The following is a 25,359-nucleotide window of genomic DNA, read 5'->3' as shown; positions in this document are numbered from 1 at the left end:
ACAACAATTACATTTATGTGCTTTATATTAGAACAATTACAATTTAAAGTTTGTATATATATAATGTGAATAAAAGCATAAAACGCAATAAGTTCACTAAAACGCAATAACTGATGAACTAACAAAACAATTAATAAAACGATCAAATTGTGTTAAATTATACAACAATAACAGTTAAACTTATCAAAAATCAATTAATAATAACAGAAAGAGGAATTATAAAACGTAAAAGATTGAATTTCGGCTAAAACGCAACAACTGATAGACAAACAAAACAAGGAATAAAACGAACAAATTACTGTTAAATTATACAACAATGACAGTTATGTGCTTTGTATTAGAACAATTACAATTTAAAGTTTGTATACATATAATGTGAATAAAAGCATAAAACGCAATAAGTTCACTAAAACACAGTAACTGATGAACAAACAAAACAATTAATAAAACGATCAAATTATGTTAAATTATACAACAATAACAGTTAAACTTATCAAAAATCAATTAATAATAACAGAAAGAGGAATTATAAAATGTAAAAGATTAAATTTCGGCAAAATAACAAAAAAAATACTCAAAATTGAAGCTAAACTTACCAACAGAGTCCGCAGAAGACATTGAAATTGTCGAATTGACGAACGAAACAAGATTATTGCTTGAAAAAAAGGTGAATTTGCGATCGATTGCGATTTAGGGTTATACAATCTCAATTCTGTTATGCAATTGATGAACTGAGAGTAGAGGTAACAAAATCTGGTATAATATTAGAACGAGTATATGATAATGTAAAATGACAAAAAAGCCCCCACATCCTAAATTTTAAAAATTACAGATGGACGGCTAAGATGACTTCCTATACTTTCTAGCGAAAATAAACTTCCTATTTGATCCTCATCCTATAAAATAATAAAATTGGGAGAAGATATTCGATGTTAGAACATTATTTGGAATCATTTATTAAAATAAGCACAAGTGATATCTATGTATTAATTTAAAAAAAAATATATATACAAATAAAAATTTTGAGACTGAAGAAGAGAATAACACATGATATTAATTAGAGTCCACTATTATAAGTTAGATAGATATACGCATTTTACTTTCACTTGTAAGGTGAAAAATCACATTATAATTAAAATTTTATAAGAATATGTATAACTAGTCTAAAATTCTAAATCATCTTGAACTACTTTTTTAATTGGATTTACTGGTTAACAAAATATGAGGCTTTGAATAAACAAGATAGGGAGGCAATGGTAATCAAAACAATATAAATGAGATTTTTTAGAATATCCATTAATTAAGTTCCAACAAAAACTATCAATTATAATAAAGTGGTAGGTAGTTGCAACCCCCTTTGGATAGCAAAATAATAATTTTAAAAAATATACTTTTTTTTTTGAAAATTTTCCAATTGTCTCTGATTTCCTTAGTTCATGTGAAAAATGACCAATACCAACTTAAGTGACGTGGACAGTTAAAAGATCGAGAAGAAGGTTCGGTTGATCTTAAGGTGACGTTATAGAGGAGATATAAAGTAAAGGGACTAATAGTGTCAAGTCAAGTTTAACGTGTTAATTAAGTTTATGTTATAATTTGAATTATGTTTATTTACTTATCAATTCAAATTAGAATAGGTCTATGTTCCTTAGTCCGCAAGTTAGAATAGTATAAACACTTGATCAAGCCTTGATTATTGTAAGTTCTTTAGTTCAATTAATAAAAATGAGTCGAACGTTTTTAGTTCTTGGATTGTGTTCATCTTTGATTACCATACCAAGTTGACAATTGGTATCAATGCGTCACATAGATCCTTGGGACCTAATATCGATCAGCCTGAGATCAAAGGAAGCAGGTTTTAGACTAGGGGTTGTGAATTGAAGAAGAACAGGAGCCGGAACGATAAAAGGGATACCATGGCTAATTTTCAAGTCATCAGAGGAACCAAGAAACTAAACCACACAAACTACAAGGATTGGACTACTTGCATCAAGTCGTATTTTCAAGACCAAGACTTATGGAATGTTGTGAATGGAAACGACACAAGATAACCCACCATCGATGCCAACATAGCTATCAGAAAGTCATTGGTAAACGTGGATCATGCCATGATCATCATTAAGACCACAGTTAAAGATGACATTGTTGATCACATCGAAGAACTCAAGTGTCGGTTTGGTGAAAGTATGACAATGGATTGCCTAAGAATTTTTTTGCAAATATGTTATCCAACTATATTCAACAGATTATCTAAGGAAGCCTACTGAAACCGACATCCAACGGTTATTAGAGGCTCATAAAACTCGGCACGATTTTCCTGAAATGCTTGGTAGTATCAATTGTATGCGTTGGACATGGAAAAACTGCGATGTTGCATAGTAAGGGCTGTATACTTGAGGTGATCACGGATGTCGAACTATAAAGCTAGAGTTAGTTGCATCATGTGACCTTTAGATTTGGCATGCTTTTCTTTGGAGTTATCGGGTCGAACAATGACATCAACGCCATAAAACAGTCACCGATATTTATATTACGTCTTATACAGGTGTGCGTCGCCATGCAAGTTTATAGTGAACGAAATGGAATACAACCAAGGATACTATATTTCAAATGGAAACTATCCGGAATGGACCACTATTATAAAAAGTTTCTCGTATCCACAAGGCGATAAGATGAAAGAATTCAAAAAAAGGCATGAGTCAGCAATAAAGGATATGGATATGCGTTCAGTGTCCCCTAGTTGCGATGGCACGTTATACAAGGCCCAACAAGGATTTGGAGCCCAAGAGTTATAACCTATATAATGTATGCGTGCATAATACTGCACAACATGATCGTAGAAGAGAAATGGTACATCGTATCCGAGTGGTCGAATGATAAGGATGAGAAATTGCCACAACTGAATCGTGGACCATCATACAATTTTACCTAATGTTTGTAACAAGTTTGGGATTTACGTAACTAGGAAGCTCATCATATGCTTCGACACAATTTGGTGGAGCACGTTTGTTCATGTATGCAACAAGAGTAAAATTGTTATTTGTAATTGTGTGTCACAACCCCCGACCCTACCCTGGACAGGAGCCGTGAACAACAAAAGTGGTATCGATGTTTATGAAAATTATTGTGGCGGAAATTTTATCAGGACCGGGTGTCAGGAAAAATATCAGAGTTTCCAAACACCGTAGTTTTCATTTCATAAACTGTGGGATAAAACCCATATTTACATAAAAGGTTTTCATAGGGATAAACCCTAGATTAACAAACACGATTTATTCAGGTGGCATAATCACTTATTTAAGCTTGAGTGCCTCGTAGCACTCTTCCTTCCCTTCACAGTAAATCACCTGAAACGCGTTTAAAAACATTTGATCAACGGAATATACTAGTGAGTTCATTTGTTTGTGTAAAAAGACACTTTCTTATAATTACAATATTAAAAGTTTTTACATTTATTTATATCTTACTATTACCCAAAGGTATTTATCACTCGGCAATTCCTGTGATTGTGGTCATATAACTGTTGATCATTCTCTCAACTAGTGAAGTTTATCAAGTAGTGTATACAAAACCCCACAAACTAACCGTAGTTTTCCATTTAAGAATACAAAGACTTAATCACTGTAATATAAGTAACAATTGGAAAACATTAGGGTTTTTAAAGCATTTGAGAAAACAAAATGACTCACATTGCAGAATTTAGGGTTTTTAAGCCTCCTGGGTTTTCGTCCTGGTTCTTAAATAAACACACAATGTAACACGTATTAGTTTAAGAAACCAAATCAAACATCAACGATAATCACAAGATCAAAACCGCAATGTATAAAGTCTCACCTTATTCAGGCGGAACTTTAGCTTTTCGTTGCTAGGTTTCAGATCAATTGGACAGAGTATTGTTTCAGCGATTAGGGTTTCGTACACGGAAATTGTGACAGTGATTTGGGATTCAAGATACGAGATTCGAGAGAGTAAGTTTTTGAAAGCGAATGGTACACTGGAACTGCCTTTAAACTGCTCTATTTATAGATGGAAAATGGCTCCGTCGCGCCATGCGACGGGGCAAAGTTTCCCTGTCGCGACACGCGAGGGGCTATGTTCATCCTGAAGGAATCTGACCTTGTCGTGCCACACGTCGGACAAAAGTGGTCTTGTCGTGTCACGCGATGGAGTGGCCTAGAGCTAGGTCAGCCTAGTCAGCCACGTAGGCTTGCCAGGTGGCATCCTCACGCCATGTAATAGTCCAAGATTGTCTTGTCGCACCACGCGACAATGACTTTTTTTAAACTCTTTCCATTTTCATTTTCGTTGGCACGTGTTCGGGGTTGTGGGATCTTTTTGAGAGTTATTAAAACCTCCCCACCTTGTTTTAAATCTCATCCTCGGATTCACTGAAATAAGTATGGATATTTCCGTTTCATCTCTTATTCCAATTCCCAAGTATATTATGGTCCTCGTTTTGAATTCCATTTTACTTTGACCAGAACTAATTTCTTATGCTTGAGATTCTTGATCGTCCTATCTTCGATCTGTAGGGGTTCCTCAACAAACTTTAATCTTTCATTTACCTCGATATTTTGAAGAGGTACCATTAAAGATTCACCAGTTAAGCATATCTTTAAGTTACATACATGAATTGCATCATGTATACCGACCATTTCCTCTAGTAACTGTAGCTAATAAGCTATTGGTCCAATTCGCTTGATAATCTTAAATGGTCCAACAAATCTTGGACTTAATTTTCCTTTTTTACCGAATCAAACTATTCTTTTCCATGGAGAAACTTTTAACAATACTTCGATTATCTACATAACTCTTTTGACGACCTCGTGCTGTCTTCAATCTTTCTTTGACTTAAATGATTTTTTTGGTTGTTTCTTGCACTATCTCAAGACCTGATAATTTTTTTCTCCTATTTCTGCCCAACATACTGCGTTTAGGCACTTTCATCCATAAAGTACTACAAATGGGGCAACATTAATGCTTGTATGATAACTATTATTATAAGAGAATTCCATTAATGGCAAATGATCGTCCCAACTTCATCCAAAATCTATTACACATGCTCTTAGCATATCTTCCAATGTTTGAATTGTCCTTTCACTCTGTCCATCTGTTTGAGGGTGATAAGCTGTACTTAAATTTAGTCGTGTTCCCATGACTTTTTGGAAACTTTTCCAAAAATGAGAAGTAAAACAACTATCTCTATCTGAATGGATAACGGAACTCCATGTAATGAAACTATTTCGTCTACATATAGCTTAGCTAATATTTCCATACTAAAGGTTTACTTCAATGGTAGAAAATGCGCTGACTTATTTCGTCTACATATAGCTTAGCTAACTCTTTTCGTTTTTGATTTTTGTCGGCACGTGTTCGAGGTTTTGATTACGGATTGTTTTGATAGTAATTGTGATTTGAGATTTGAAGCAATTTTTAATAATGATGATTTGAGCTAGAGTTTATTTCCGAATTATCAAAACTCTTAATACTATAACATGTTATTTATTTGGTAGTAAGTAGTTTAGATAAATATTGTTTTTTTAAGGGTGGTGTAACTTTCTGAATCTAGAACCCTAATAATAATAATAATAATAATAATAATAACAATTATAATAATAATAATAATAATAATAATAATAATAATAATAATAATAATAATAGTTCAGAAAGTATGTTTATTTAAAACATATATTTTTCTTAAATGCTAGTCTTATAATTATGATTTTAAGTAATAAATTAATCAAATATAAAATGGATATAAATTGCTCATATGGGGGGTTAATAAAATCTGGATCAAACCGTAATATTTACATATATATTAAGCCCCTGCGTTGCAGCGGTTATTGTAAAAATGTGTCAAGTAGTATCAATGCTATACAACTGTCAGCGACCACCAACACCGGAAAAGATCGTAAAAACAAATTAAATAAAAAAAAACCCGAGCGAAAAACATATGTAAAATCTTTGAATCACGAACGCTCATTGCAGAGAAATTAAACCGAAGCGTAAAACATAGAAAAAATAACTAAATCAATCCAGGACCCGCGCGTTGGTCGAACTTGTTAAACGGAGAAAAATAGATGTACTGCGACGGGCTAGAAAAACCGGAAAAATATACGAAAAAATGTTGAACCCCACACGCACGTTGCGGTGCATTAATTCACAAAATTTTGAACGAAACGAAAAACTTGGGAAAGATGATAAGTATGGTGGACCAAAATTGAAAATAAAAAAGAGTTGGAATTAAATTGCAAAAGATGAAAAACTTTAGGTTAAAAGTAAAAAAACAAAGGGTCTAAATTGCAAAATTGAAGTTATTTAATAATCTTAGATAAAGATAAGGATAAAAATAAATGATATCTATATATTAGTTATTAATATTAAAAGAAATTTATTAAATAATTATAAATAAAATTATGAGGTTAAAGGAGAGAATGCCATGTCATTATTTAGAGTCTTTTATTATAAGTTAGATGTAGAAATTAAAAATAAATTTAATTCAAAATTCTGTAACGAAGCCGTCTTTCCCCTAGGGCAAATATCATTCCCGGTGTTACTTTCGGACGGAAGAAATTCAAGAACTGAAGAAGTCACATTCATGGTCCTGCCGGCACACTCAAGACACGACATCCTCCTAGGGAGAGAATCCCAAGGAGACTTCAGTATGATCTGCTCTGCACCACATTCCGCTGTTGGATTCCCCACTGAAACAGGCATTGCGCTGATATATGCAAGTAAAGAAGTTCTAGCAACAGATGAAATCAGACCAGCCAAAGCAAGCAAGCCAGCACCGCGCATAGAGGCAGAAAAATGGGTATTGAACAGCGCATACTAGGACAAACAGTCACCCTGGGGCCCGCCATGTCTGACTTAACGCGCGTGGCGCTCAAAAAATTGCTGCACGAAAACATGGACGTGTTCGCCTAGACACCTGCCGATATGGTTGGTGTTCCACGGCACATAGCAGAACACCGTCTGAATGTCTCGGAAGACGCAAAGCCGGTGGTGCATGCCAAACGCCACTTAGGCGATGTCAAACACGACGCCATGAAAGAACAAGTGTTAGAGTTGCTAAACACAGGAATCATCAGAGAAGTCAGAAACCAAACGTGGGTAGCAAGTCCAGTAATGGTAAAGAAACCAAATGGCAGCTGGAGAATGTGTGTCGACTACAAAGATCTAAACAAGGCATGTCCCCGCGACTGCTACGCCTTACCAGACACAGACGAGAAAATCGATTCTTTGGCAACATTTCGGTGGAAGTGCTTTCTGGATTGCTACAAAGGGTACCACCAAGTTCAAATGGCCATTCAAGATGAAGATAAAACCGCATTCCGCACGCCAACAGGGCTATATTGCTACACCAAAATGCCTTTCGGCTTGAAGAATGCGGGTTCAACATACCAAAGGTTAATGAACGAAACATTCAGTGACGCCATTGGCAAGTGCATAGAAGTTTACATGGATGACCTGGTGATTATGAGCAAAGAAGAAGGCACGATGCTGGTCAACATCCAAAAGACCTTCAACACGCTATGCAGCGTAAGTATCAAGCTGAACCCAGCAAAGTGCTCGTTCGGAATGGAAGAAGGAAAGTTCTTAGGCTTCATCGTCACAAAAGATGGTTTTAAGGTAAATCCAGAAAAGGTCCAAGCCATAGAAAGGATGCCTTCACCGTCAAACATCAAAGACATGCAAAAAGCAGGACGATTAGCCGCACTCAATCGTTTCCTAGCTAATCACGCTACAAAATCCTTCCCATTCATCAAGACCTTGCGCAATTGCATGAAAAAAATCCAGTTCCAATGGACTCCGGAAGCAGAAAACGCGTTCCGCGAGATGAAAGATTGCCTCATCAAACTGCCAACTCTAACCGCACCAAACAAAGTAGAACCCTTGGTACTTTATCTCTCAGCTTCCGATAGGGCAGTCGGGGCTGTACTGCTCGTCGATCGTCAAGGTGCCCAAACACCAGTTTACTATGTGTCGCGAACCTTGACCGATCCAGAAACTCGATATGCAATCATGGAGAAGCTAGTCCTTGCACTGATTCACGCTTCAAGACGGCTGCGCAGATATTTTGCCAATCACACCATCCACGTGCTAATATTTTGCCAATCACACCATCCACGTGCTAACAAACTACAACATTGGAAATATCCTTGCAAGGCTAGAGATATCAGGAAGACTAGCCAAATGGGCAATAGAGCTGGGAGGTCACAACGTGGTTTTCAGACCACGACCATCGATCAAAGGCCAAGTCTTGGCAGATTTTATGACAGAAGTTCCAGATGACAAAGAAAGGGAATGTAAAGCGATGGAGAAAGCTGAGAAAAAACAAACAGAAGAACCATGGCTGTTGTACACAGATGGTGCATCTAACGAAGATGGAGCAGACGCAGGGCTGAGGCTGGTAAGCCCTGACAAACACGAATTCACATACGCCATACGCCTGGATTTCAAGAGCACAAACAACGAAGCAGAGTACGAAGCTTCCCTGGCTGGCTTACGATTGGCGATCAAAATGGGGGTCCGACACGTCGAAGTGCATGTGGACTCCATGTTAGTAGCAGGCCAAATCAACGGCCAATACGAAGCCAAGGGCGATATAATGGCACTCTATCTCAACCAAGCGAAAACGTTGCTGCAAACCTTCTATTCCTACAAGGTGCACCACATAAACCGAAGCGAAAACAAGCCAGCAGATGCACTAAGCAAGCTCGCATCAACAAGCTTCCAGCACCTAGCAAAGGATGTGCGCATAGAGGTTTTGAGCAACCCATCCGTTCCACTCAGAGAAGTAAGTGTCATCCAGACAGGAACAACGTCCTGGATGACGCCGATAATCATGTACTTACAGCCAGGGATACTTCCCGAAAACAAAGCCGAGGCGCGAAAGATCCAATACAAATCAGAACATTATCAGATGGCAGACGGGATACTGTACCGAAAGTCATATCTCGGCCCACTGCTGAGATGTGTAGACGCCGACGACGCAAGTTACCTAATCCGGGAAGTGCATGAAGGAATTTGTGGTATTCATGCCGGGCCTCGAATGGTGGTGGCAAAAGTAATGAATGTCGGGTATTACTGGCCCGGAATGCACCTCGATGCTGTGAAAGAGTTAAGGAAGTGCAGTGGCTGCCAGAGACATGCACCCAAAACCATGCGCCCCAAAAATGAACTCGTACCAGTCACAACTGCATGGCCTTTTCAACAATGGGGCATAGACATGGTAGGTCCTTTCCCGGAAGCACCAGGGGCAGTCAAGTTCACAATAGTCGCAGTCGACTATTTCACCAAATGGGTAGAGGCAAAAGCACTCGCATCAACCACCTCGGCAGTCGTCAAGAGATTCATATGGGAACAAATCATATGCCGCTTTAGCCTACCTCTCCGAATAATCACCGATAACGGAACTAACTTCGCAACAGACGACCTCGAACGATGGTTCAAAGAGTTACACATCGAACATACCTTCTCTTTGGTTGCGCACCCACAAGGGAATGGTCAAGTAGAGGCAGTCAACAAAAGCATCGTCGATGGCATAAAGGCAAGACTTGGCGAGAAACGAAGAGGCTGGGTCGACGAACTACCCAGCATACTGTGGGCCCATAGAACAATGCCAAAAACAAGCAACGGTGAAACGCCGTTCAGTTTGGTCTATGGGTCTGAAGCTGTTATCCCAGCAGAAATCGGGCTGCCATCTCCAAGGATGCTCTCCATGAATTTAATCAACAATGAAGAAGAAAGGAGGATCGACTTAGACCTCCTAGAAGAACGAAGAGAGATGGCAGCAATCAACGAGGCCAAATACAAAACAAAGCTGGAAAAATATTACAACTCCAGAGTCCGAGTCTGCACTTTTAACCCGGGAGACTACGTCCTAATGGACAACGAAGCTTCCAATGCAGAAAAGCCCGGAAAACTGGCTCCCAAATGGGAAGGCCCATACGTAATCGATGCAGTACTCGGCAAGGGAGCTTACAAATTGCGCACCATCAACAACAAAGAGGTTCCACGAACCTGGAATGCCCAACAACTCCGAAAGTGCTACATGTAAAACAGCTATGTAATCGTAAAGGGCGTATTGCCAACACATTTACTTTAATACAAGAAGTGTTTGGCTACTTTTATTTCATGCAAATTTCTTGTCACAACTGCATTTATTACTTTGGGCGTACACGAAAACATCAATGGCTCGACCATAGGAAACGTTGTAGACCTCCAAGGCTCGTCACAACCAAGTGAACAGCCGGGTCAGAAACACAACCAAAGCCTACAAAACGCCAAAATATAACTTCGTGCCCACATAAACACGAAAATATCGATAGCAAGGTAACTAAAACATTGTAATGCTCCCAAGGCTGATCACAGCTGAGCTCACACAATAGCCTGCAACTCGATCACTTCGTATGTCACCTATAAGCGCACACGTTCAAACGACAGAATAAAACGTTGTAGTAACACAACACCACCTGTCAGCGCCATCATTCATTCGTGACACCTGATCAAAGCAATCAAACATGCACATATTATGACGATAACAAAATTCGCATAAACATAAGCAAGCGATAAAAACATTCACCAGAAGATCATGTACATACACCCACAGGTAAACAAAATTAAAATTGTCTTAAACAGCCAACATTACAGGCCTATTCATGGCCATACACGGCGCACAGGCCGGAATTCATCAATCAAGTTTGACTGGTGCCAGCACCTCCTGCTGCATCACCGTCTTCTCCCAAAGCTTTCTTTAACAAGGCAACCCCATCCGCTTTGCGAGCCAACTTCTCTGCAGCTCGAACAACAGCGAATTCAAGGGTTGAAAATTCCTTGCGCTTGGCAGTAAAAGCACCTTCACAGTCTTCCTTATACAGATCAAAATGATAATCTTTTTACTTATTAATGACCGCGGTTTTGCCCTCAGCATACCCAAACTTCCGACCGTTGTTGTAAGCCGCCCTACCCAACTCAAACATATATGTTGCAAGCTCAGTCGAATGCAAAATACGATCAGCAAGCTACATAAAAAGGAAGATCGAATAAGAAAGAGAACTCAAATATAAAACGAAGCAAAAGCAAAAGAAAAAGAGAAAATAAGGCAAGCAAAGAGCACTACCAAAGGCACACCACGAGAAAGCAACCACTTGCTGTCAGCTGAGGCCTCCTCAGCAAGAACTTCGGAAGCTTGACACTCAGCCGTTTTCTCAGCAAGAAGACGCTGGGCAGTTTCACACTCAGTCGCCTTTTGCTGTGCAAGAACCTCCAGTTTGTCGATTCGATCAACATATTCTTTTTCTTTCTTCTCAGCAGCAAGGCGCGCTTGATTTGCTTCCTCAGCAAGTTTCGTCTTCTCACCAGACAAGCGAACGATCGCATGGCGCTGAGACTGCATCTCAGCATTTGTGCGCTCGCACGCAGCTTCCCAATCCTTCTGCTTCTGAGCATTCAGCTGTTTTTGCTCTTCAAGCTTCTGCTCAGCATCCGATACCCTCCATTGCAAACCCTTCTTCTCTGCATTAAATTTTTCTTTCTCCTCAACAAACAACTTCTTGGACTCCTCAAACTCGAGGGTCTCCTCCCCCATCAACCGCCACTCGCGAAGAATTTCCTGAGAGGTAGCAAAGAAATTAACCCTGGCACGAACGTGATCGTCCAACAGGGCAAAACGATTGCGGTTCTTCTGAAACATCCTCTCAGCAGGAGGAAGGGACATAGCAAAAAACTCATGAGACATCATTCATCCTAGAGCCCTGGTTAAGGTTCCAGCGCGGGGCATGAGGCAAGTCATCACAAGCTGGATTACCCCAAGAATCAGCAGGGTCATGTTCAAGATGCGGGCTGCGCACCACGCCAGAAGTAGCCCCACCTCCACCAGGAGGACGTTTGGTATAAATGGTTTGTTGTGGAGTAGTCTCACTAGACTCCATCTCCATTTCAACACCCTTACCTTTATCAACTCCACCATCACCTCCGCCATCACCTCCACCATCACCTCCAGCATCAACACCTCCTTCAACCACACCCTCAGTAAACCCTTCCCCACCCCTTGTGCCCACATCAACATCATCACGAGGAGGGGTCAAACCAACTGTCCTCGATGGGGGAGAAGCAGGTGGCGTAATTTGAGAAATATCCACCACACGAGGTTTCTTGCCAGTCTTGACCACTGTCATAAGACAACAATTAAAAAACAACTTGATGAAAGATATGACAAACGTAAAAAGAAAAGTGAATTACCAGGGGGAGGAGCAGATGCAGCATATATCTCCTCCAAAAGATTTCCACGACCCCCACTGAACACACCCAAATCAACCTCAGACTCCGAGGGTGCTGGGGGGGCCTCCTTTTGAAGCTTCGCTTTCTTAGCAGCAAGAAGAGCAGCAACTTGCTCATCAAGTTGGCGTTTGTGATCCGCAAGGGCTTTTTTCTTCATGTGCTCGGACAATGTAGCACCATCATTAGGATCTGACTCTCAATTCCTCTCACCAACCCCTAGGCCAGAGAATGTATCAGAAACCACAACATAATCTAGACAAGGAAGAGTAGAAGGTTGCTTACGAGAGGAACCAGCAGCTTTACCCTCAGTTCTTCCCTCCTTCTTCCCAGACTACTCGTCCTAGCCCTCTTCCTTGCCTCCAATTGGGCAGAAGGATCAACAGCCGTTTCTTCATCATCATCATCATCAACACCAAGCACAGGTTCAGCAACCTCACCCCGCGCGGTACCTGCACGCGCGCAACGAGAAGTTAGACCCTCAAGAATCTGGTCAGAACTTCCACTGGAAAGAACAATAACTTCCTCTCGACCCGAGTCGACAGAGTCATCCCAAACATCTTCACCTAAAACTTCGTTAGCATATCTCCCCAAGCTTTCATCAGTGGGATGCAAAAACGACCACGAATCTGGTCTAACCAGGTTGGGTTCCCATCCGCCTGAATAGCCTCAACCATGGCACCCACTGCCTTCGGGTCCAAGACATTTATCAAGCTGTAACCAACTGCAAAGGAGCAAGAGGATAAGGGAACACACGAAAAACATATTACACATAAGGGAGAATAAATCAACAATAAGCCATAAAAGAAACATACATTTGCCCTGATGGCTGTACACAGGTTGACCCAAGGGATGCTTAGGCACCCACAGCAAACTCATCCCTGCACCAACCAAAGCCATCTCATCCAGTTGGGAAATGGCAGTCGCCTTGTAGGTTACCCTCCTATACCAATCCTGAGCAGCATAATTTTCCATAACCTCCACCTTCGGAATCCCTTGACTCACATGCCTATACGGCATATCTATTGGAATTACGCCACAGCGGATGTAAAAGAATTTCTGTTTCCAGTCATGAATGCTCTTTAACGGCACAGAACAAACCGGAGCAACCCCCGTTCGTGCTTGAAACGAATAGAAGCCATTGGCATAGGTAACACTATAAAAAACGTTAAACATCTCAAAGGTAGGCTCAATACGGTAAGCCCTACAGACATATTCAAAATGGGTAATGCGTGGAAGCCCAATCGCATTAACTTGGGAAATATGAAGCCCATAACCCCTTAACACAGCAGCAGTAAACTTTGTTATCGGCAACCTGAAACTACCCTCCCGGAAAAACGCCGCATACAAAGTAATATAACCCGGAGGGGCGTCTAAAGCAGTAGATCCGGCGGGAGGATACTGAGCTCCCCACTCAGAACGGAAGTTCATACCCCTGACAAGATTAAGAAACTCCTCCTCCTTCCACCCGATAACAGCCTGATCCGGACCAGGAGGGGCCCTCCCCTTGTACTTTCTTTTTCGTTGGGTAGGATTCTTCTCAGACATGGTGTAAGTACTAAGAAATAGAAGATAAGAACTCAAGAAAATTATTGAAGAACGGGGAATAAGGGAAGAAGATAGATGGAAAACACACTTGAAATTTGAAAATGTAAAGGAAAAGGAGTAACCGCCTCCTATTTATACCCATCGCATTTAATGCCATGGGTAGTGGACCGTCAGAACTTTCAAAAAGTAACCAATAAAGGAGTGACACGTCAGAAGAGAGAGAAGACGTCAGCTCTTTTTACGGGAAGCATGGGCGACTGAACCGACTGACGTGACAGAAAGTAACTGCAAAAGCAACTGTTCACCTCCGATAAGACAGGGATATCAGACAGTCACACCAAACACTCCCCCACGACCACCAAGCTTCCATCAGAAGGAAACAACGAAGGAGCCAAAACCCATGCGCCATGCGTCCATTTGGCTCACCTTTTTACAAAAGGCCAAAACCCATGCGCCATGCGTCCATTTGGCTCACTTTTCACAAAGGGCCACGACCCATGCGCCACGCGCCCATCTGGCTCATGTTTTACAAAGTGCCAAGACCCATGCGCCATGCGTCCATTTGGCTCACCTTTTTACAAAAGGCCAAAACCCATGCGCCGTGCGTCCACTTGGCTCATTTTTATATATATAGAAGGCCAAAAAACTCCACACGCCGCAAAAGCTCACTACTTTCATAAGTCCAGAATCCCTCCTAAACGATCAACTCAACTAGAAGGCACACTGGACTGGGGGGACTTGATGAGGTATGGTCCCAATTCCCTGCCTACATGGCAGAGACCACACCACTTTTGAGCATACAAGGCGTCCACATCAGCGAAGCAATCCAGAAGCTTCTAGAAACTTCTCGAAGACTCGCAGCTGGCACCAAAGATGCTCTATCCGACATAAAGGACAACACGTGTCACCACACGCAGAACGCCACATAGGCCTGCGACAAATCAGGGAGCAAGGCTGACGACGCCAGTACGAGGTATCCAGCGTGGACAAATGTAACGACGCCACGTGTACCACTACACCTGCCGTGACAGAGCAGACCAAGAGGATATTCCCCTTGGTCGGACAACTGGCACGCGCCCACAGCTGGCACAGCTGCTCCTTCCTTCTTCACCCTCCGGTTATAAATAGGACCCTTCATCATTCAGGTTCAGGATCTTTTCTCTCCATACTCACTCTATACACACACTGTTTATTTCTCTCAGAACAGTACTTATTCTCACGCCGGAGCCTGGTTAAGAGGGAAATCCCCCTTCTCCCCCTCTTAACGAGACTAACGGTGTTTACTGTTTTGCAGATCTCCAGCCATTGTTACGAGCAAGAAAAGAGGTTGAACCCCACAGACGAAATAACACCGTCGATAAACCCTGTGTTAATCGGTGTTTCATCAGAGTGTTTAACACATGATATCTTTTTTTAATCATTTTATTATTATAATGAACATATTGTGAAAGAAATAAATTAGATATAGATTAAATCTGAGGAAAATGTGGTGATGAGGTCGATGCTGATGTGGAGTTCTGTATTAGTTTAGTGTTGAAGGAAAAATGTAGCTTTTTAAGGTAGAAGTTTGAAATGATATAACGTGCTAAGTTGACAGGTCTGAAACCAGAATCATCCATAGTATCGGAGACGCTTTAATAGTCTTTTTTTTATCGGCAAATTTGGATCACCGGCTGACCACTAGAGTATCATCGTGCCACCAGCGGAACCACCCGATCATATTCATCTCAACTAGGCAATAATGCTTATACAACAATTCATGAATAAACCCAATAAATCTGGGAAAAACCCTCTTATGGAAATCGAACCCACAATCTAATGGTTACTAAGTCTTATCCTACAACAATAAAAATAAATTTGGTAAAATGAAAAAAAAAAGAAAAGAAAAGAAATTGTTGGATTACAATGGTATCTATCGTTGAAAGAAACTTTTTATATTTGCATAAAACAGGGGGAGTGATCTTTGCCTGAAACATTTAATTCGCCAGTAAACACCAAATCTGTCTTCCCCTTCCAGCCCTTCAAATATATGGTGCAGTAAAAGAATAATGGTCAGTTCTTACTAGATTTCATTCCTACCCTTGTTTACTTCTGATTTAACCATTACACTTTGTAAAAGTTATCAACTTTTTGTCGATCTGTGTGTTCTTATTGCAATTAGTCCCAATAATTGATGTGGGTTTTCTTTTTTCTTTCCGATTCTTCTTGTTTGTGTCGGTAGGAGTGATTAGTGTCTTCGATTTAGGATAAAGGGTACAATTTGAGTTTGGATGTCAAAAGGGTTGCATTTTAGTTTCAAAATTGACATGGTTTTGTAAATTCTGAGAATTTTTTTTGGAATTGAGTTCATATCTGTAACAGATGTTCTATCAGTCATGAAATTAATAGTATAGGTTTGATATTATTCATGATTTGAGTGTCTACAGGTTTAATCAAGCCTGCACAAGTGATTTGTTTAAATGTTTTCTGTGATATCAAATGAGAATCAGCAATGCAGGTTCTTTTTTATGTATAGATCTGTAGGTTTCTAATAAAAGTAGTTGAAACGAATTAACATTCGACTGCCCGTCGTCTCTGACAGAAGAGATCTATGATCCATATTTTGAATTTTGTGATTTATAATGGGGTGGAGTTAAGTTGCCGGTTATTTCAATGACATGTTTGATGCTGGAAAAGATGTTAGTTTACTAGCAACTAGCAATTTTTTTTTTTTTTTTTTTTTTTTTTTTTTTTTTTTTTTTGCGAATCTTAGTCATTTCTTTAGTTGATCATGGCAACATGCTATGTTATTTGGTTTGCTAACCACATTCTTTTATACATTTTGTTTGTTTACAGGAGAAAGAAGCAAAGAAGGAAGCTTTTAGGAAGTATTTAGAGTCTAGTGGAGTTCTCGATGCTTTGACTAAAGGTTATATAATTCTTTTAACACAGTCAAATAAACATAAACATAAACATAAACATAAACATAAACATATCATCTGTCCTTTTTGCCCTCAGATGCTCAATTCAAATTTCTTTTTTATTACTTGTAGTTCTTGTGGCACTATATGAACAGAATGACAAGCCTTCCTCAGCTGTTGAGTAAGTTAACACACATTTAAATAACTTATCGTTTATTTGAAGTATGCATATTTTGCCAGATGATGATCTGCGGATTCATACTCCATTTTCTGTCAAATGTTACACATCGAAAAACTTATGAATTGGTTAACAGGTTTGTCCAGCAAAAACTAGGCGGGCCTAGCTTATCCGAGTATGAAAAGCTACAAGCTGAGATGTCTGATTTGCAAATTAGATACAATGAGCTTTTGGCAGTTCATCAAGAAAAATGTAGCCAGGTATATCTTCTTACTCTTAGATCAGGGGTGTGAATTTCTGACACGACACAAACATAACACGAAATTCGCAGGTTTGGGTTTAGTGTAAACGGGTTCGGGTTAGTTTAAGATTAAACCCGCGAACCCATTTAGCTAAACGTGTTGGGTTTGGGTCAACCCGGTTGGGTTGGCGGGTTGACCTGTTTAACTAATTTATATTATATTTTTTACAATATGTTTTATGTCATAAATTTTATTGGGTGTGTAATTTATGCCATAATTTTAAGTTAAAAAGAGAATTTACATAAGATTTTGTAATTTAAATGTAAATGTATTATACACATTTGTATTTTTTCTTAAATTTTTATTTTAATATGCCCGGTTAAGACAACATAATCTGGCCGGAGTGGGGTTAGAGCCCTCTCTTTAGGAGGGTGTGAGATCTCTCTCTCAACAAGTTAAAGATTCTCACCGTTCAAAAAAAAAATTACTAAGAAGAAAAATTCGGGTTGAACGGGTCGTGTTTAAGTCAACCTGTGAATATTGGGGCGTGTTCGGGTTCATGTGTATGACATGATTTTCATGTTCGGGCCGTGTTTGGGTTCATCTAAAATTTTCGGGTTCGGGTCAGGTTGAATCCACCAACCCGTGAACACGACCCGTTTAGCACCCCTATCTCAAATCAAACTTCTTATTTTACAAATACAGAATTTATATGGTATCTCTTGCAAATTTTGTTGGTAACCCAGATTTTGGTTATTTACCAAATTTCTAAAAAGAATAACATGTAAAGAATATATCAGTTTCGAATTAACTTGTATTTTGGTCCGTTTGACTTCAGAAGTCAAAGATAAGGATAAAGGGTTAAAAAGGTGTACTTTCTAGTGCAAAATAACATATTACTAGCATAATAATGCAGAAGTTGTCTTTTTTGCAGCTTGAGGAATTAAAAAACACACAAACAGTGGCATCTTCCAAAGAGGATGTTGAAGTGGAACCACCTAAAGAAAATCTATGAAGGAATCTTGGTATTATATGAAGAACTCTACATACCAAAAATCAATACATATTTCCCTAATTTTATGCTATTCTCATGTTCATTTTTTTTATCTGGTTTATTTCATTGCGATATTTATGACCTTTATGCTAACTTCATACACGCTCCTTATTATATAATGTGTTTTAGTTCATCCTTATTAGCTCTAGTCAGCATGTGACTTAATATCAACTCTCCCATTTAAGTTTAGGTCACAAGTTTATGATGGTATTAGTGCTTATAATATTCTCACGACTAAGTTGCATTTTACGTCCTTTATGTTTGAACGAAGTTGCAGGCGGTGTCATTTAACTATGAAAATTACATTGGATGTCCTTTAAGTTGCCATCTTCCATCAGGCGGTGTCCTTGCCTTATAACTTCGTTAAATTTTGTTGTTAACTTCTCTCACGTGCAAATCACATGAGAGTATTGTAGTCATTTCGTTATTTAAGCATCCCAAGCCCTTCTTATAACCGTCCCACACACAAACAATCATCTTCATCTTGCACCATCACTTCCCGTATCATCACAACTTGCCACCGCCGGAGAAATCCACCCACCACCTGAAAGTGTTCTTGAACAACCTGCAATGCATGTTCTTCCACTTTTTCTGGCTTATCAATTACACTAGTATCCATCCCTTCTTCTTGAGATTGTAGTGAACCCATTAACTCACTTCATTGGTGTGAGCTTAGCTAGATCAAAAGATACTTCAGTTGAGGAAACAATGTAATCGAACTTAGGAGTGAGGCTACGCAGGATCTTCTCCACGATCACATGATCAGACACTACCTCTCCATATGATCTCTTTTGCCTAACTATAGCCCTAACTCTTGAATAATGCTCACCCAAAAATTCTCCTTCTATCATAGTTAGGTTCTCAAAATCCCTTCTCAGCCCTTCCTTGAAGCTTGATTGCCTTTACTAATTGTGTGTCACCTTGGTACTCCATTTTTAGGGTCTCCCAACTTTCTTTAGATGATTCAGCCGCTGCAATCCTAGAAAAAAGTTGATAATGCTAAGCTTGTTGAATTAAAGCCATGGCATGAGCATCCCTCATTCTAGAGTTCTTGAGTTTGCCTTGATCAACCATTGAAAATTGGTTATTGACAGAAAACGACATTGGAATTGAATTGAAAAATGTTGGATATTAAATATTGGATTAATCCTAATCCTTTGATCATTCTTATATCGTTATGGGCTGCATTTGAAATTAAACTTATGTTATGTTATATAGGGGAAGGTTCAAATGAAAACCACTAGTTATTGTGAAAACTAGAAAACTAACTAAAACCCACTAAAAAGGAGGGGGGAAGACTTTTAATGAAGGAGGGGTAAAATTGGAACAAAAAATATATAACTTTTCAAACATTTCTCATTTCTCCATACGTTATCATTTTAAAACAAAAATGGCACCATAAGATCACAAATTTTCTTATCTTTCATTCAAGTATATTCGAGCATATTTTTTATGACATAAAAAAAGATTTATGGTTTCGTCTTGTTTTCAATACTATTATTATAGTAGTGCACATGTGCAATATAACATGTACTACAATGTGCATTACATGCTTAAAATTAGCTTTTTGATTCTAGTTTAGCTTTTAGGGTTAGTTTTTTTGGAGGTTTAGGATTAGTATTAGGTTTTTGGGTGTGGGGGGAAGGGGGGTTTAGGTTTTTGGGAGGTGGGGGTGGGGGGGGGTTAGGTTTTTTTCGGGTTTATGTTTAGGGTTTAGTTTTAGGTTTTTGGGAGGGTGGGGGGTGGGGGGGTTTAGGTTTTTGGGGGGAGGGGGGGTTAGGCTTTTGGTGGGAGGGTGAATTTAGGTTTTTGGGGGGGTGGGGGTGGGGGTGGGGGGTTTAGGTTTTTGGGGGGTGTCGGTGGGGGGTGGGTTAAGTGGTTTAGGCTTTCCGTATTAGTGCACATGTGCAGTACAACCGAATTTTTTTTTTTTTTTTTTTTTTGAAAATTTTTTTCTATATATAAAAAGTAGCGATTTTTCTAAAAAAAATTGTAAAAAAAAAAAAAATTTGTATGTTTTTTAGGTTTTTTAGGCTTTTTTAGTTAGTTTTCGAGTTTTCACAATAAAAGTGGTTTTCATTTGAACCATCCCATGTTATATATTATACTTATGGGTCAAAACATCAAGTATGTTATTGTGTTTGGGCTAAATTCTTTTAACAAGCCCATGTAGGAAGTAATCGTCAGGTCTTGGTTTAACAGCCGTGTCGTTCCTGAAACGTTGCATCGGTTGGCAATGTGAACGGTCGAGGAACATTTTTATGGTTTGTATTGTGTCGTTGAAACCACTGATCAATTTGATCAACTTGTTTTCTGTTTTAATCTCTCTTTCACAAACACTTCTAATTCACAATTCACTGTTACATTCGATCATACTTGATTGTTCGTGTTTCACAATATCACAATGAAACCCACTGGACGACGACAATTCTACAAATAAAGGATCTCTGTCAAGCTCTGATACCACTATTGGTATTAGTACTTATAATAATCTCACGGAAACACACAATAAGATCAATTGCACGATTAACTCAACTTGTTTCTTGCTTTGAAAGTGAATACATAAACAGACGCAAAAAGGATATATAAATAGGCAGACTCTCCAACGATCAGCTAACGTAAACCATATGACTCGGACTCCATAACAACCTAAACTTATTCGAATATATTGGAAGCAGATAAACCCATGTGCATAATGAACCAACGATTTTCTCACGTGCATGGGAGTGTTGAATCATATTTTAATAGTTTAAACAGAAGATAATCTAAAGGGTAGAATTCCCTAAAATGGCATTCTTTATCAATTGGAGCTTTTGGATAACACTAGCCGTGTCCATTCTGTTTTGTGGCGATTCCATGGAACATGACACACCAACTTCCAGTAACAAACGCAAACACCTTTCATGATTCATGTAACCTGTTATTTCTTCCTTGTTGGTCGTCGGTCCAATCGTCTTGTCATCTTTCAGAAGCACTGGATCAACGATCTCCAGTGCACCATCACCCATGGCTTTCTCAGCATAGCTGTGTAGGCTGAGCTCTTCTCCAAACATGATGTCCGTAGGCTTCTTACATGTCATCATCTCCAGCAACATTATCCCAAAACTGTACATATCTGCATTTCTTGACACTATGCTCCCAACCCCATATTCTGCAATCGAACCACACAATTTTCATCAGGAAATGAATATCCAAAAGTTACGTAAATCGGATAAATTCATGAGTTACCAGCACAGCTTACCTGGAGCTGCGTACCCAATGGTTCCTCTAACTCCAGTTGAGCTGCTATTATATCTATGTTGGTACTCAGATTGAAGAATCTTTGAAAGCCCGAAGTCTCCAACATGTGCAACCATATCTTCATCGAGAAGAATGTTGCTTGGCTTCAAATCACAGTGCACAATAGTCGTTCCAGCATGATGATGAAGATAATCAAGCGCATATGCTACGTCCAGCACGATACACACCCTCTGAATCAGACTGAGTTGATGGAGTTCACTTTGGGGGTTATGTAACCATCTGTCTACACTTCCGTTTGGCATGAATTCATAAACTATGGCTTTGAAATCGTTGGCTTGGAAGTCAATGCCACTGCAACAAGTTATGACTTTTGCTAGGTTTCTATGTTGAGTATTTCTCAGTGCCTCACATTCGGAAACGAAGCTCTTGGAACCACCTCGATGATGGAGGTTTAGTACTTTGATAGCAACAATATTCGCACCGTCCGTATCAAGGTTCCCTTTATATACAGATGAAAAGCTCCCCTCACCGATTAAGTTTTCAGTGGAAAACCCATTGGTTGCATTGTTGAGCGTATAATAAGAAACCTGACTTAGGTACTCCCATGAGGCAGTCTTTTGTGGACCGTCTTCAACTTTCTTTTTCCACGGATAACATGCAAAAAACAACACCATGACTACAAAAAGCAGAACCGAACCAAAAGAAATCACTAATATAACTGCAAGGCTCAACTTATTTTTCTTCTTATTAGACCGGCACTTGGGTAACTGAAGTTCAGGCACGCCGCCACAAAGCCGACTATTGCCAAGAATAGATACCGAACTTGCGTTGGCAAACACTCCTTTTCTCGACACCTGGCCCTCTAAATTGTTGAAAGATATGTTGAGATTCTTCAAAGGAATTACTTCTAAAAAAGTCGGGATTTCGCCGGTGATGTTGTTATGTGAGGCATCAAGGAATTCGAGGGCTTGTAAAGATCCCAACGATGAAGGAAAGGATCCCGAAAATAAGTTGAAGCTTATGTCAATGTTAGACAAGTATAATTAATATATATATAAGCTAGATTCATTATATATTTATGTCACATATTAGATTAAACTTATGTTAGGTTAGTATGTTTTATTCATTATCATTTGGGGCGGTTATCTCATGTATGCCCCGAATACATATATATACTCGGATGTATCTTTTCAAGTGTTTTATCAATTCATTTTTATGAACAAAAGAGATCTGCAGAACCCTTATTCAATATCGCATACTGCAAGGAATTCCAACATAGTGGTATCAGAGCCATAACGATCCGAACATCATTCAAATCAAATCAACCGTATTCAGGAAGGATCAGACGAAGATGAATCAATCGCAGGGAATTCAAACCCAAATTCCAAAACTCACAGGGCAAAATTATTATCACTGGCACATTCAAATGAAAGTGTTGCTTGAATCACAAGAATTATGGAGCATTGTTGAAGATGGATATCAAGAGTTGGGAAACAATCCAACAAATGAAGCCAATACTGCATACCGAGAGTCAATAAAAAGGGACAAACGTGCTCTACACATAATATTTCAATCAGTGAACGATACTGTATTCGAGAGGATTGCCATGACGAATTCATCAAAGGAGGCCTGGAACATTTTACACAAATCGTACAAGGGAGAAAATCGGGTAAAAACTGTAAGACTTCAAACCCTTAGATGTGAATTTGATGCGTTAAAAATGAACGATGGGAAATCTGTTGAAGATTATTTCAATAGAATAACCCTAATAGTGAACCAATTAAGAATGAACGAAGAGAAAATTAGTGAACAACGAATTGTAGAAAAAATTCTACGCAGTATGACTCGAAACTTTGAGTCGGTTGTGATCACTATAGAGGAAACAAAGAATTTAGAGGATGTTTCCACCGAAGAGTTAATGGGAATCCTACAATCCCATGAGTTACGGATGAAAAGATACGAAGATCCACCAATCGAACATGCGTTCCAAGTTCAGAACGCCAATCAGGACAGATTTAGACAGAATCGAAACGGTGGAATAGGAAGAGGACGTGGTAGAATTAGGGATCGTTACCTAAGTTCTATTAGATGTTATAATTGTCAAAAACTGGGTCACACCGCCAAGTTTTGCAAACAGAAAGTTGAAAACGGAACAGACAACATGTTAATTCATCAAGATGATGAACCGGAGGAAAAGGAGACGGATGATTCAATGTTTATGATTCTGAATATGGAAGAAACTGATAACAACGATCACTGGTATTTAGACAGTGGTTGCAGCAACCACATGACAGGAAATCGAAACTTGTTCACATCGTTGGATGAGTCAATAAGAAAAGAGGTAAGAACCGGTGATGTTAAAAAACTAGAAGTTCTAGGCAGTGGGGAGATCAAAATCGCAATACAAGGGCAAAACAAAAGGGTAAAAGACGTGTTCTATGTCAAAGGTTTAAGGCACAATCTGTTAAGCGTTGGTCAACTCATAAAAAGGGGTTATACGATTACATTTCAAGAGAATAAATGCATTATAAAGGATGTTAGAAACGGAACATTGGGTGAAATAAAAATGACAAACAACAAAATGTTTCCTCTCCACCCTGAAAAGGATTTAACATTAGCATTAACCATGACTACCAAGGAAACCTCCATCCTATGGCATAAGAGGTATGGACATGTAAATCTTGATACACTAGCAGATATGGGAAACAAAGATATAGTGTATGGTTTACCAAAGATTTCAAGAGACACAAGTATATGTGAGGGGTGTGTATCGGGCAAGCAAGCAAGAAAAGTTTTTCCAAATAAAACAAAGTGGCAAGCAACTAAACCACTCCAACTTATTCATTCTGATATATGCGGTCCGATGAGAACGGAGTCCATTGGTGGATGCAGGTACTTCATTACCTTTATTGACGATTATTCTAGGAAAACTTGGGTGTATTTTCTTAAACTCAAGTCCGAGGCATTAAGTTACTTCAAGCTATTTAAAGCATTATCCGAAAATCAATCCGATCACACGATTAAAACGTTAAGAACAGATCGCGGAGGGGAATATTGTGGAAAATCATTTCAAGAGTACTTAAATGCAAATGGGATTCATCATCAACTTACAAATAGTTACTCACCCCAACAAAACGGGGTAGCGGAAAGGAAGAATAGGACACTAATGGAGTTAAGTAGAAGTATGTTGAGCATGAAAAAATTGCCAAACAAGTTCTGGGCAGAAGCAATAGCATGCACCACATACATACTGAATCGTACGGTTACAAAGACTAGACCAAATGTAACTCCATTCGAAGCATGGAATGGAAGAAAACCAAATGTGGAACACTTAAAGGTTTTCGGTAGTGTAGCCTATGTCCACATACCCAAACAGAAGTGGAATAAATTGGATGATAAAACGGAAAAGATGATATTCGTTGGGTACAGTGAAAATAGTAAAGGATATAAGTTATTTAATCCTTTGACTAACAAGATCACTATAAGCAGAGATGTGATTTTTGACGAAAGTAAAAGGTGGGTCGTCAATAATGAATTAAATGAAACTCCATACATGATATTAGAAGATGGTGCAGTGCCGATTGATCAAAGCATAGAGGACCGGAATCCTACTGAAGAGCATCATGAACCAAATCCCATTCGACAAGAAAACATGCCTGACAATATGGAAGTAAACTCCAATCTAACGGGACCTGAACATATACAACAGAATCATGATGACAGCGAGTTAGACCCCACATCAAGTCAAAGTCAACATAATGAGGAAGTCTCCTCCTCAGACTCTGAGAACGAAACAATTCGTACAAGAAGCGTTAAGAGTGTTTATAGAAACACAAGGGCACTGACCAATGAAGAAATATTACAGAAATATAATGAGAATCAAGTGATCAATTTTGTGCTCTATACTAGCATGGA

The 25,359-nt window shown here is 39.2% G+C and overlaps 2 protein-coding genes across 3 annotated transcripts; one reads left to right on the top strand and one right to left on the bottom strand.

The window, feature by feature from the left end:
* Nucleotides 1-15,730: 15,730 nt before the first annotated feature.
* On the top strand, nucleotides 15,731-18,343 carry LOC110889242 (c-Myc-binding protein homolog). 2 transcript variants are annotated; one of them, XM_022136749.2, is made up of 5 exons: nucleotides 15,731-15,881; nucleotides 16,666-16,738; nucleotides 16,863-16,911; nucleotides 17,045-17,168; nucleotides 18,085-18,343. In XM_022136749.2, exons 1-5 carry the CDS (start codon nucleotides 15,879-15,881, stop codon nucleotides 18,163-18,165), a joined length of 330 nt encoding a protein of 109 aa, XP_021992441.1. In that variant the 5' UTR covers nucleotides 15,731-15,878; the 3' UTR covers nucleotides 18,166-18,343. The 2 variants fall into 2 exon arrangements, with proteins under 2 accessions (XP_021992441.1, XP_035831101.1); XM_035975208.1 differs by lacking the exon at nucleotides 15,731-15,881 and adding an exon at nucleotides 16,019-16,508.
* A 1,969-nt stretch (nucleotides 18,344-20,312) lies between these two features.
* On the bottom strand, nucleotides 20,313-25,112 carry LOC110887579 (probable LRR receptor-like serine/threonine-protein kinase At3g47570). Its single transcript, XM_022135158.2, has 2 exons — nucleotides 21,446-25,112; nucleotides 20,313-21,355 (listed from the first exon to the last, which is right to left on the bottom strand). The coding sequence occupies exons 1-2, from the start codon at nucleotides 22,116-22,118 to the stop codon at nucleotides 20,970-20,972; spliced, it is 1,059 nt and encodes a 352-aa protein (XP_021990850.1). The 5' UTR covers nucleotides 22,119-25,112; the 3' UTR covers nucleotides 20,313-20,969.
* Between the last annotated feature and the right edge of the window lie 247 nt (nucleotides 25,113-25,359).

This window comes from Helianthus annuus, chromosome 7, assembly GCF_002127325.2.
Source record: "Helianthus annuus cultivar XRQ/B chromosome 7, HanXRQr2.0-SUNRISE, whole genome shotgun sequence".
Lineage (NCBI taxonomy): Eukaryota > Viridiplantae > Streptophyta > Magnoliopsida > Asterales > Asteraceae > Helianthus > Helianthus annuus.
This window is presented reverse-complemented; position numbering and strand designations above follow the sequence as displayed.